The sequence below is a fragment of the Coffea eugenioides genome, chromosome 10 (genome assembly GCF_003713205.1).
Source record: "Coffea eugenioides isolate CCC68of chromosome 10, Ceug_1.0, whole genome shotgun sequence".
Lineage (NCBI taxonomy): Eukaryota > Viridiplantae > Streptophyta > Magnoliopsida > Gentianales > Rubiaceae > Coffea > Coffea eugenioides.
Window position 1 is genome coordinate 14,947,314 of NC_040044.1, and position 13,659 is coordinate 14,960,972.

Below are 13,659 nucleotides of genomic sequence, written 5' to 3' on the forward strand. Positions count from 1 at the left end.
ATCCTTACTAATAAAATAAGAGTAAATCTTATATACACTGATAGTATATACACTATCAGCATTAGATTCATGACATGTGTGCAAAAGTTAAATTTCAAATTCAAATTTTGCATAGTTATTATTCATCCAACACTGACAGAACAAAATTAAAACTTTACTGTAAAGATTAATCCATAAAATAATACTTTACTGTAAAATTTATATAACTCTACTCTCTTGTTATAATAGAATCTAAGTTTTGGACTAATTTGCCCCTATCAATGACATAACAAAATTTGGACAAAATTTGCCCCTACTTATAAAAAATTAAATCTTGGACTAATTTACTCATATTAATGAAATAATTAAAATGTTGGACAAATTTGTCCCTACTAATAAAAATTTTATGTTTTGGACTAATTTGTCCATGTGACTAATTTGCCCCTACTATTAATAAAGTTAATGTTTTGAATGATTGCCCTTACTTATAAATTTTTAGACTAATTTGTTCCTACCAAAAGCAAAACCATATTTTGTTTGGTCAATTCTAGCTCATAAAAAATTAGATATGTCAATTGAGGCTTGTGAGTTTGGGCCAAATATAAACTAGGCTCAAAATGCCAAGATATTTATGACTCGAGTGTGGACTCATAGTATTAGCTCGAAACTCAAAATCCAAAATTTCTACTTTTTACCAAATCGAGTTTGGATTTATCAAACCCCCTAATTGTTGTTTGACAAAAGGGTATTTTGGTCTATAATTATATATTCCTGTCTCATCCTATCTCTAACCAAACACATAATACCTAATGTTTGATCCTACTCCTACCTTTGCTTCAAATCTCTACATTTTGATTTGAGTGGAGATATACTTGGGTTATTTGCATGAATATAGATTCGGCCAAATGGGTCAGAAATTGAATGAGACTGCACAGCCGTGAGTTTGCAGAATGCATGAGTTTCTTGGTGTTTTTCTTGCATGAATTTCATCCTATGTTTGATTGTTTAGATGTTAAAGTTCTACACTCGGTTGTCCAGTTAGAGTTTTTGATGTTTGGTGGGTAGAGTTTAGATCAAAAGTGAGCATGCGAATTGAAACTTGCATTTGGATTTTGAAATTGCAGCAAATTTGTTTGGCCGAAAACATTGCAGAAGCTTATTTTCTTCTTCTCTTCGTGGATCGCATGCTTTGCATGAAGAAATAACTTCCAAAAATTGCACTCCAACCCCTTGGCTTCTATCTAATGCTTCCATGGCCCAATTAATTGGAAAACTTAATTAATTTTGTCCTCCTAACATGCCATTCTCTCTTTAACACATCTTGATTTGTTTGGGTAGATACTTAAGGAGTTGTAGAATGAATTTGAAGGGTCTAATAATTTTTTTTTCTAGATTTGTAGTCAATTTGTTTTTTTCTTGGATTCTTTGGCATTATGTTGCTTAGATACTAGCAAATTGTTCCTCATTTACCTTTTTGTGAATTTTCTCGTTTGATTTGGTATGTTTCACCTTCGATTCTTAATTTTATTTTATGTTTTTTTTTAGATCCTTAGTGTTTATAATAATAATAAATTGGCCCTTTAAACCTCTTTAATTTTTCAATTGGGTCTTTGCTTGTTTTAATTGGTTAAATACGAGTATTTTACTTTCCTTGGAATGCTTCGAGTGATTCAATTTGGCGTTTATTTCCATTTTCTCTGATTATTTGATAATTAAAGTGGTACCTTGACCCTTTTATTATTTTGGAGGGTAAATTAGTAATTTCACTTCATTAGGGCGTCGATTCAAGGGGAGGTACACTCTATCCCTTATTTGCACTTCATTTGACCCTACGTGCTCCTACGTGTTATGTGAATATGCATGTCTACTTCGCTTTCCTTGCCTTTCCTTAATTCCTTGCATTTATTTCATTTACTTTTGCTTTTATTTAAGTTATTCATTATGGGGTATGTGTACACCTCTTGGCTTGTAATAGATAGGGCTTGGCGAGCAAGTTGGTCCATTTTCCCTTTCCCCTTTTGTTTTAGTTAGCAAATGTAATAGATTCATTAGCTTGGTTGCATGCCTATGTGTTACGTGTTAATTTGCTTTATTAGGCTCTTGCATCTAGTCGAGCATGCTAAGTGTTATGTGCTACGTGTTTATAAGTGATTCGCATGTCTACTCGCTTTTTATGGTCATGAATGAAAGTGATGGATGAATGGACGTCACCACACTAGTCCAATGCTAGTTGTGGCCCCCTTTCTCGTCACCACACTAGTTCAACGCTAGTTGTGGTTCATTGTCCCGTTTTCCACTAGTCCAACGCTAGTAGGAAATTCTTAGAAAAGGGCTAGTCCAACGCTAGACCCAATAGGCCGTCCCTTTTTGTTAGTGCATACTTGCATGCTCACTACATTTTCATGCATTTTTCTTAGTTTTTATTATTTGGCATGCTCCTCCACCCTTTCCCCTTCATTTTAGACTTTTGCATTTTCATGCTAGTTATAGGGTACATTTGCTTGAAGAGTCCCCTTTCGACAAGGGAAACGAGCGAGTGTGGCTCCACAAATAGCCTTAGCACGCTAGTTCCCCCTTCTAATCAAAGGGAAGATTAAAGTCACAAAGTTAGGACTCCCCGTTCCCGTCCTGATGCATTCCTCTAGTGTTCATGCATTTTATTCATTCGCTATCACATACACTTTTACTTTATATTCTATCCCTTTTTCCACATTCTCACTTCACACTACTTTTGGACGTTTTTCACTTAACCACTCACACTTTATACCATATCACTCGCACACATGCACTTTATATTATTTTCACATTATCATTCTTTACTCACCTTACCCTGTAAATACATTTGCACACCTCCACTTACATCCTATTATTTTTATCACTTTTCTCACTTCACACAAACTCACATTTTCACATGGCATGCATTCCACTCATTTTTACGTCATTTAGGATTATGTGTGACCTCTCCAAAGGATTATCATTGGGCTTCACAATTAATGTGATTGGCACCACTCAACCTTTGAAGAGAAATTTCCCCCATGTCCCCCTAGGTCTAGGTTCTTGCATTCATATAGTCATATCCAACACGCGATACATACCTTGGGTAGAAAAATTAGGAAAGGTGGGGCTAAAGCAACTAGCCTTGGCTAGGTCGAAGGGGTGCCTTGGATTTTATCCTTGCCTTCCCCTTCGTCAAATGTGACTCCCGAACCTTTTTTCGTTGGTTTACGTGGACTAGGAGTCGTTTAAAAGGGGTTTCTCTCTACCTTTCCTTTAGAAAAAATCACTTTTTTGGGTGACTTGGTACACCCTAACTCTATACCAAGTGGCGACTCCGTTTTTCATTCAAAAAAACCCTTTTTAAACTTCGTTTGGCCAAATCGTCGCATTTTTAAGTCCCATGGCCTTTTATTTTCATTTACACACGTTCACATATTCCACACTACTCACACACCACAACACACATTCAAAAAGTGGGGCGCGACACCTAACACATCCGATCTAATGTAAAACCAACAAAATACTAAATAATAAGATTACTTATTCAAGGATGACTCGACTTAGAATGAGTAGTCCGAGAATAAGCAATCTTCTCTCATCCAGTCCGTGAATCAAATACACCCTAATAGTTTTGGTAATCCTACTTATCTACTAAGTTCTATGGGCCTATGCCTGAATTACATGATGTAGTGTTAGAGTTTATATATTTGTATTGCTCTCTTTTGCAATTTAGCCCATATTGTTGTTCGTGTCCCACTTTAGTCCATCTTAGAGTTGTCAACCGGTTGGATTTGGGTTGGAATTGATGATTCCGAACGTGAATCCATTTGATTATAATTACTCCCTCCGTCCCAATAAGTTTGTCACTTTTGGGGAATTGTGTTTTTTATCAACAGTGGTCAAAGAGTGAAGAAATTGTGTTTGCTTTCCATTTCTAACCTTCACTAATTAGTGGGAAAATGTGTAAGTTTAAAACCGTTTGAATATTTGAAGCTACATGTGGGGCCAATGTATTATCTTTTGTGCCTAAATCTCCATACAAGTAAGCATGCTCTAGTACGCTTCTGACTCATCTAAATGTTAGTACCATCCACGTGCTATTTGAACATATTTCCTGAATGTATGTTGCAAAGAGAAAGTGGGACCTATAACATTATTTAAAGATTTCTTGTGCAAGTGCATGAGGGGTAAAAATTGGAATAAGTTACAAAATTATTAGCCAAATTTGGTAAGATGACATAATTTTGGGACAGACCAAAAAGGAAGTATGACAATTTTAATGGGACGGAGGGAGTATTCTAGATTCGAATCTGGATACCTAACTGCTCTCAATATATAGTTCTAGATCCTATTCTATCGGGATCCGAATCCAGATCGAATATATCTGAATTGTTAAATTGATATAATACAACAAAATTTGCAATAATTTTTAAATTCTAATTATATATATTATATATTACTAATAATATATATATATATTACTAATACAATATTAGCAATACAATGAGGACAATTTATATATTACTAATATATATCTGAATTGTTAAATTGATATAATACAACAAAATTTGCAATAATTTTTAAATTCTAATTATATATATATTATATTACTAATAATATATATATATATTACTAATACAATATTAGCAATACAATGAGGACAATTCTAAGTTCTAACAATTGCTTGTCCTCAAATTTTTAATGCTAAAAGTGGACGAGTAATTGTTAAAAGTGGTAAAAAAACCTAGCAAATCAATGAAAATATGTTAAAAGTGGACAAAAGGAGCCTATATGTACATATATAGGTCATTAATTAGCACCATCCTGTAACTTGTTAATTTTGCTAACAATATTAGTGATTGGAATTATACAAATTAATGATAATGCATTGAAAGCCGTAAAAAAGAAACCTGGGATTGCAATTGGAACAAAAATATGCATTATCATTAATTTTCACCATCATTTATTTGGTTGATTTTGCTAACATTGTCATTTATTGGACTTAAATGGGACAAATTTGAGAGTTTAAGTGTAAAGTATCTAAAATTGAGAGCTTAGAATACCAAATGTTCAAAAATGAAGTTTAGAAAATAGAGTGAAAGGTGATACAAGTTTAAAGATGCAAAGTGGAGTTAGTCGTATTTTTCTTTTATTTGATGACAATAATTGCATTCTAATCAGATAAGCCGCCAAATTAAATTAATATCCATAAATTCTGGCTCTTACATAAAGAATTGCTTTCTCTGTCGGTCTGTCTTATTTTTCTTCTTTGACCCATTCCCATTTCCAAATATATTTTGCATTTGCAAGTTGCAAGTTGCAACCACTCCAATTATTGGTGCTGTGCTAATATGTATTCTACTCTTTTGGTAGTGACTATTCACCACTTGACAAATGCTTATTTGTCTCTTTCCAACAAATTGACAAGATTTATGCGCTAATGTTTACTTAATTCCATTCTTCATACATTTGGGTTTGAATTCAACTAGTAAAAAGAAATAACAACAATAGTTAAGAAATAAAAAACTCAAATCGAGTGCAGGCCAGCAGATTTAAACGCTAATATTGCTTCTTTGATTCTTAAAAACTTGACAAAATTCAAGGAAGAAAGGGGTTGACTGGAATAATGAAATGTTGAGAAAGGGGTAAACACTTCTTGATCTAGTGAAGTTGTTCTATGACTGCGCAGAAACCTGAAGTTTGAGATGGCTTCTAGTTCCATTAATTCAGTCTTAGACAACATCAAGCCTTTGTTAGATAATATAGACGACTTGGCAAATATAGATCCAGAGTTGGTGAAGAAAGAGAAGTATAATGAGGGGCTGAAAATTGTGAAGCTTGAATCAAAACTTGTGAGAACTTTTCTTCTGTGTGCAAGAAGATGGAGCCTCGATGGATGGAAGGATGCAAGGCTTGAAGCTTTCTTGTCTAGCCTTCAAGATGCTGTTCTCTATCATGCTCAGGCCTTTTGCGTTCTAACGGAGGATGGAATCTCCTTCAGCGATCATTTGGACCAAGCGATCCTTGATTTTAGAGCAAAATTCAGCTCTTTTGACATTGAAATCAGCACGATGTACTGCAGTTTGCGGGCTTTTGTAGTGCCATCCAATCTCTCTGCTTTGATTGATGAAGTACTAGTGGAATTCGTTGACTCGCTGTTAGAGAATCTGGTGGATGTTGTCAGCCCGATTGAAGCTTATGATCGAGGTTTGCATAAGATAAAGTTCGAAGCCCTCCAAGAGAAGTTAAAATTTTTGAAGGATTTTATTCTCTTTGCAACATGGCAAGGTGTTGAGTCTAGTCTGTTGAAAGATCCCACGGCTGGCTTGCAAGCTGTGGCAGTCCAGGCAGCGGACCTCTCTTACAGTTGTTGGTTTGACAGACTATTTGATAAAAAAGAGTGTAATGAAATGCACTCTATGATTTCTGAACTGCTACAGGACATCAAGCATCTTCATTCCCAGTTTCACGAGAGTTGTATCCAGGGCTTAAGAGGTTCAAAATTATCGGGTTCATTGCAGACGTTAAATCTTGAGAAAGATGTGTGTATAGCTGGGGATTTTGCTGATTCCCTCGCAAGTATACTTTGGGAAGTTTTAAACCACAATACCAGCTTTGTGGTTGCAAAGCAAGATCAAATGCAAATGCTCTATGATGGACTCAGATTCTTGAGAACCATTCTCAAAAAGCAGCAGGAGAAGTTCAGTGGGTTACACCAAAAAATGATGGATCTTGTAGGAGCTGCAGTCAATGAGGCTGGAATTTTGGTTCTTTCACTTTCTGCAAATGAAACAGAAGGAGGCCTGCCCAAGGATGTGGATCTTGGATTTTCTGATTTGCTCCAGAAGATTAAGCTTATTAGATTGGTATCGTCAACTCTCAAGTCTCCGGGGACCAATGGGCTTGGCTTAATAAAGTTTCTTCCAAAGAATCTGATGGAACTCGCAGAGCTTGATTTCCTTGCTCATTCAAAGGATAAAATCTGGACAGTCCAGAAAGATTTTGTATTCTTGGGATCTGTTTTTGAGAAGATTGCTGAGCAGCATAACAAGCATGAAAAGCTCAAAGCTTTCTGGAGTCATGTTATTGAGGTAGCAAACAAGGTAATGTTTGTCATTAACTCCTTTGATCTTTCTCCTCTGTCCTTTGATAGCATATTAGAAGAATTATTGCTTATCAAGACTGAGGCCCTTGAGATTGATGAGACCTATGGATCTGAAGCCCAGAAAGTTGTCAAAACTTCTAATTATGTCTCATCACAAGGAATCATCCCAGTACTGAATAATGGTGCAGTAGGTTTCAAAGATGAGACAGAAAGAATAATTAATCAAGTTAGGCATGGATCAGAGAAGTTGGACATCGTATCCATTGTGGGCATGCCAGGACTTGGCAAGACAACTTTAGCCCAACGAGTGTACAGAGATCCTTCAATTATAAGAGACTTTCATATTCGGGCATGGTGCAATGTCTCTCAAGTATATTGCATGAAGGATTTGTTGCTTGAGCTTTTGCGTTGCATTAATCCTGATGTTTCTAAGAAATACTGTGACATGGATGAACAGGACTTGGCTCATAAGCTTCTTAATTCCCTGCAGAGATATAGGTACTTCATTGTCTTGGATGACATATGGGACATTGATGCATGGAATATCTTGAAAAGATCATTTCCAGATGATAAAAAGAGAAGCAGAATTCTCATAACAAGCCGACAGTATGAGGTGGCTTCACAAATTGAACTTGACCGTGAACCTCACCGTCTTCGCCAATTCACTGATGATGAGAGCTGGGATTTACTACAGAAGATGCTCTTTCCCACTGAACCTTGTCGTCCTGAACTATGCACAATTGGGAAGCAAATAGCAGAAAATTGTGGTGGGCTGCCTCTCACAGTTGTGATTGTGGCTGGAATTCTTGCAACAATAGAACAAGATGGTTGGAAACAATTTGCAGAAAGGATGGGTGCAAGAAATGTTAGTCTCACAGAGCAGTCAATGAATATGTTAGAGTTGAGCTATAGGCATGTACCTGACTACTTGAAGCCATGCCTTCTTTATGCTGGAGCATTTCCACAGGGCCAAGAAATTCCAATTCAAAGGTTGTTGCGGTTATGGATTGCTGAAGGGTTTGTTAAGGAAGTTGAGCAAAAGAAAGTAGAGGAAGTGGCAGAGGACTACATGATGGATCTGATTGGCAGAAGCTTAATTATAGTTTCCAAACAAAGATCCTTTGGTGGCGTTAAAAGTTGTCGAGTTCATGATTTGGTACGCGAGTTTTGTGCAACAAAAGCCAAAGAAGATTTTTTTCAGTTGTTACATGGTTATGAGGGGCTTTTTACTTTTAGCGAGTCATTCAATACAAGAAGATTGTGCATATACTCTAAGCAAGAGCATTTTGAGAAGTCAAGGCTATTCTGTCCTCAGATACGTTGTCTAATGTTCTTTTCTCATGGTGATGGATACCCAAGAAAGTACTCCGATAGCTTGTTCATCTTTCAAATCTGCAAACTTCTTAGAGTGTTAGATTTGGGACAGGTTTTCCTAGGTGAAAATTTTCCAACTGAAATAGAGGTGCTTGTTGAGTTAAGGTACTTGGCAATCCGTGGTATGATGCAATCCATCCCATCTTCAATAGCCAACCTCTCCAATTTGGAAACCTTTATTCTCGATGTCTATTTGGGTGATGTTATGTTGCCAGAGACAATCTGGAATATGACGAATTTGAGGCATCTATGCATCAGTGGTAGTTCCGGAGACATTAGCCTGGCCAAAGACGTGCATGAAAACTTCTCCATTCTGTATAACTTGAGCACTTTCTCCAATCTGTTGCTTTTCATTGATCCAAGCATGGAAAAGATATTGAGAAAGTTCCCAAACATTCGTAGGCTAAAATGCGAACTTTCTGAACCGGAAGATCCAGTTCCAGATTGCAGTAGGATTGTGAAAATGAATTTTCTAAGTCAGCTAGAATCACTTAGTCTATCTCTATATTTCACTGAACAACGAGCTATTCAGTTTCACTTTCCAGTTAACCTCAAAAAGTTGACTCTCTCGGACTTCTCCTGGAGTATGATTTCCGTGATTGAGGAACTATCCAATCTCGAGGTTCTCAAATTATTGGATGATAGAGCAGATCAGGGGGACATATGGGACGCAAGTGAAGAGGAAGAAATCCCAGAGGAAGAAGTCGGGGAGGATTTCCATGGGGAGGGAGCTGATGAGGAGATAAGATGGGACATCACAGAAGAAGTTGAATTCCCCAAACTCAGAATCTTAAAATTGTCTCGCTTGAATATCATCAGGTGGACAGGATCAGGCGATCATTTTCCACGTCTTCAAAAATTAATATTGGAGCAGTGTTGGAAATTGAAAGAAATTCCTTCTTGTTTGGGGTCTAATTCACCTCTAGAAATGATTGAGATTCGCTGGTGTCCGCCTTCTGTTGTAAGCTTAGCAGAGGAGGTTAAGGAAGGACAGGAGGAAATGGGATACGAGGACCTGCAGATTCTCATCTCAGCCAAAGCAGAATAGCATAGTATCACATTTTCATTTTTCAAGTGTACCTCACATTACATGTTAACTGGAAAAATCATTCTATCAAGTCAATTCGTCCGAAATGCATTATAAAATCAGATCATCTTTTCATTGTAATCTACCTTTCTCAATCTTTTTCTGCAACAAAAGTGTAGGATTATTGCTGAATTGGAAAATCATTTAACACCTTGTACCAGGCCAAGCCTGTGTTACTGTGTGCCATGGTGGTTGCATCAGAAGGTGGAACAAAGAAGGAAAGAGGAAGTAGGAAGTAATGAAAGGAAGAGCAGTAGATAAAATAATACTGTGAAGTAAAAGATGGGACACGGGAGAAGTTTCCCTGAGATGGTTTGGAAAACTGAAGAGTCCACTAACTTTGTCAAACAGTTACAGTGTTGTAAATATCAGGATGTTAAACTATTGTGTTGATATTCCAGTGTAACTGCTCAAAATAGATGAACATCAAAGAACACCATGGAATCAAGGTATTAGTTGCCCCCCTGATTGTGATTAATACTTGGGAGTGAGGATCAAAAGGAAGTGCAAATTGTCCAAAATATGGGGATGAAAAATAAAATAATTAATTGAACCTTCTAAGTAGACAATTGTCAGGCTGAGCTTCAAGAGAAGATACAGAATCTTGATGGCCTATCAAAGATTGAAAAGTAAAGAATTTACGACCACCACAAGTTGTGTGGGGTAACAAACTAAATGCACTACAGCCACTCCATAGCTCATGTCTTATCTGCCCCAAAACCACTGCTTCAAATAAAAATTTATTCCCGGGACCAGGACCACAAAAAGATGTGTACAACTGATAATTCCATGCTTTCAAGTTTTGGCTTTTTTAAAATCATAGAATTAACTCTCAGCCAAATACCGTTCCTGTCACTGCTAGAAAATAACATTTATGCCTTCTGCCAAGTGCCAACACAAGTAATTAAAGATTTCCAATTTTTTCTTTCCCATAATTTGTTTAAGCAGAATTATTAAGCCAAGCATTGAAACTGATGCGTCGGTCTACTTCACCATCCACATGCTTCTGCATCAAATAAATACTTTCACTATAGAAAAATAGTGGAAAATGGCCTATTTGCAACCAAACTATCTCAACATTTGGTCTCGGAGATGTCACACCGAAAATCAACATTACTTTAGTCTGCTGAAGATCAATAGGAGATGGAAAAATTCAGTTGAGAAGGCAAGAATCAAAAAGTTGAAAAGGCCTTCTGGAGAAGAAAGAAGGGTCGTTTGGAAGGTACATTGTCGCTCTACTTCGAATTCATCATCAGTCAATGAAGTGGAGCTGGCTTCAGGGCAGCTGGAAGTTGAAGGAAACACATACTATTTATATAATAGAAGAGATGGATTTGGTTCTTTATTGAGTGAGCATGGATGGCATATAAGGAGGATGGTGGAGACAGATGAAGAGATGAGGAAAGTTGCCGGAGTTCAGGCTGAAGCTTTCCATGAGCCAGTGGTTTTGTTCAATGACTTTTTCTTTGAATTCTTCCAGGTTTTTACTCCACTAATTTTGGTTATCTGTTGTTTTATTCACCTTTTCAAGGAGGAAAATCACAGAAAACGAAGTACTGCATGACTCAAATCATTAGCCTAGGTGAATCTTTTGCTCTCCAATTTTAGCATTAATCATCTTGCTGTAAATTCTACAGAAGGAATGTTGCCATTTTCTATGTGTAATTCTACAGTTGAGATGATAGTAAATTCTCAGTCAATGACTAGAAAAAATTGCAATTGACTTGACGATACATTCATGCAATTCTGCTTCTGATAGATGTACAGCAGAAGCAGACTTCTCAGTTCCATTGTTCATGTTGGGACCCCATTAGTTCCTCTGACTATTGTATAATCGATTAATGACAGGCCGAAGTGCTTTCAGGACTCTTGTACAGACTCAGAAACTCACCACCAGACAGGTAAAATGTGAGTAGTAATAAGATAAACATTATGGGTATGGCCAGGCTGGGCTAAGCTGGCATTTCTTCTATCACTAATGGATTTAAAGATGCATCTAACAAACTATTGGAATGTATGAGCATTCCCGGACTTGGTAAATTTGAGCTTCATATTAAGATTCAAGATTACATAGTCAGAGTTTCCCATATAAGTTATCTTACTTTTCATTGGTTTGGTTTCATTACCAGGTATGCCTGTCTAGTTGCCGAGCCTTCAAGGGATTCCTCTGGCTCTAACATGGATGATCTCGTTGGCGTTGTTGATGTCACCGTTTCGAGGGATGATGATGTCCTTCAGTACATCTCAGGAGCAGATGAATATCTTTATGTTTCTGGCATAGCCGTCTTAAACAATTTCAGGTTAATAACAGCAGAGCACCTTGATATCCAATCCAACAATCACTTGATATTTTGATAATTAGGAGAATATAATTAGAAATTTATGCATAATTTACAGGAGGAAAAAAGTTGCAACTGCTTTGTTGAAAGCCTGTGACAGGCTTTGCAACCTTTGGGGCTTTGAATATCTTGTCCTGCGGGCTTATGAAGATGACTGGGGCGCTCGAGAACTGTACTCAAATGCAGGTTATAGAGTTGTCTCAGGAGATCCTGCTTGGTTGACTACCTGGATTGGTCGAAGGCGGCGGGTTCTTATGATTAAAGAGTGTGATAATACTTAAAAAGCAGACTGAATGAAGCCCTTGAATGATCAAATACCATAACCATTGGGATCTGCTAGTCATTCAATAACTGATCGATCTGGTCTTGGCCATTAAAAGATTGAAATCAGAATCGATGAATTAGAGAAGTTTGCTGACCCTCAAGAAGAATTGTGAAGCAGGAAGAGTTCCACAGACAGCAAAAACACACAATCAGTTTTCTTGGCTGTTTTATTAGGTGCATAGAAAATTAGTTTAAACAGGCTATAGATTCGACAACCTGCATTTTAGTGACTTGAGCTGCTTCCAGCTAAAGGACTAACAGTTTGAGCACCATCCTGCAGTCAATATTTGATCTCCATTACAAGATTTCTTCGATTTCTTTGCCTGGTGGACGGGATCAGGCTCATCAATTTACATGTCTTGAGAAATTAGAATTGCAGCAGTATTCGAAATCAAAAGAAATCCCTTCTTGTTTAAGGTCTAATTCGACTCTTGAAATCATTTGACATTCGCTGGAGTCCTCTCTCAGCTGTAAGTTTGGTAGAGAAGACTATGGAAGAACAGGAGATTGTTACCTTTGGAAACTATAATAGCAGAATGTACTTTCTACTTTTCTATTTTCAATTGTCCTTTGCATTGATTACACGTAAACATGGTGAAATGGCTTTATCATTATCTACCTTTTCTCAATCATTTTATCATTATAAATTCATTATGAAATCAACCGTTAGCTCCTCCGTTAGCTCCTTTTTATAGCCTACCTTGTCTAGGTTACGGGAACTGGATCAGATCAGATGGGTACGCCATGCGTATCACATGAATTTATAGCAATCCTCGCACATTGATGAGATGTAGGATTTGATCCTTGATCTCCCACCTCACAATTAATGTGGTGGTCAACTCCTATAAGGAAGTTGGTTATAGCCTCCCTTGTCTCAATCTTTACATTTTGCCACTGCCCATGATTGATTGCCAACAAAAAGTAGCACGAGTTCTGACATGGGAAGCGACTGCAAAGCTTATATTAGGCCGAGCCTGTGGTAGTGTAGTCGCTGCCATGGGGTGTACACGGTTGCTAATCAAAGCCAAAAGGAGTGGGGAAAAAGAAAAACTCGAGTGAATTGGAAGTTGAAACACAACAAAAGGAAAAGGCATTGGAGGAAATATACGACTATGAGGAGAATTATAGGAGTCGAGAGAGGCCGTTTAGGGAATGCTGCGAAAAATGAAGTTATAAGACGAGTCCTTAAACTATTTTCATTGTCTCAAATTAGCCGCTCATTTATTTCAAGTCTCAAATTGGCTCCTTAACAATAAAAAGTATTAACTTTTGATCGATCAGCCCATCTCTGCCATTAAAGCTGATGTATCTAAAGGCAAAATTGGATTGATCAAACAGTGAAAATCAACTGAAGAAACAAATTTTGACATTTTTTTATTGTTGAAGGCCAATTTGAGATTTGAAATAGATCAAGATCAATTTGCGACACTTGAAACATTTTAAGGACTCCGTAA

At 37.1% G+C, this 13,659-nt stretch overlaps 2 protein-coding genes across 2 annotated transcripts; both read left to right on the forward strand.

Annotated features, from left to right (window-relative positions):
- The first annotated feature begins 5,662 nt into the window (after positions 1-5,662).
- On the forward strand, positions 5,663-9,677 carry LOC113748810 (putative late blight resistance protein homolog R1A-3). Its single transcript, XM_027292372.1, has one exon. The coding sequence runs from the start codon at positions 5,682-5,684 to the stop codon at positions 9,501-9,503; it is 3,822 nt and encodes a 1,273-aa protein (XP_027148173.1). The 5' UTR covers positions 5,663-5,681; the 3' UTR covers positions 9,504-9,677.
- Positions 9,678-10,366: 689 nt separating this feature from the next.
- Positions 10,367-12,834, forward strand: LOC113748792. Its single transcript, XM_027292342.1, has 4 exons — positions 10,367-11,022; positions 11,391-11,443; positions 11,672-11,842; positions 11,940-12,834. Exons 1-4 carry the CDS (start codon positions 10,591-10,593, stop codon positions 12,160-12,162), a joined length of 879 nt encoding a protein of 292 aa, XP_027148143.1. The 5' UTR covers positions 10,367-10,590; the 3' UTR covers positions 12,163-12,834.
- The last annotated feature ends 825 nt before the right edge of the window (positions 12,835-13,659 follow it).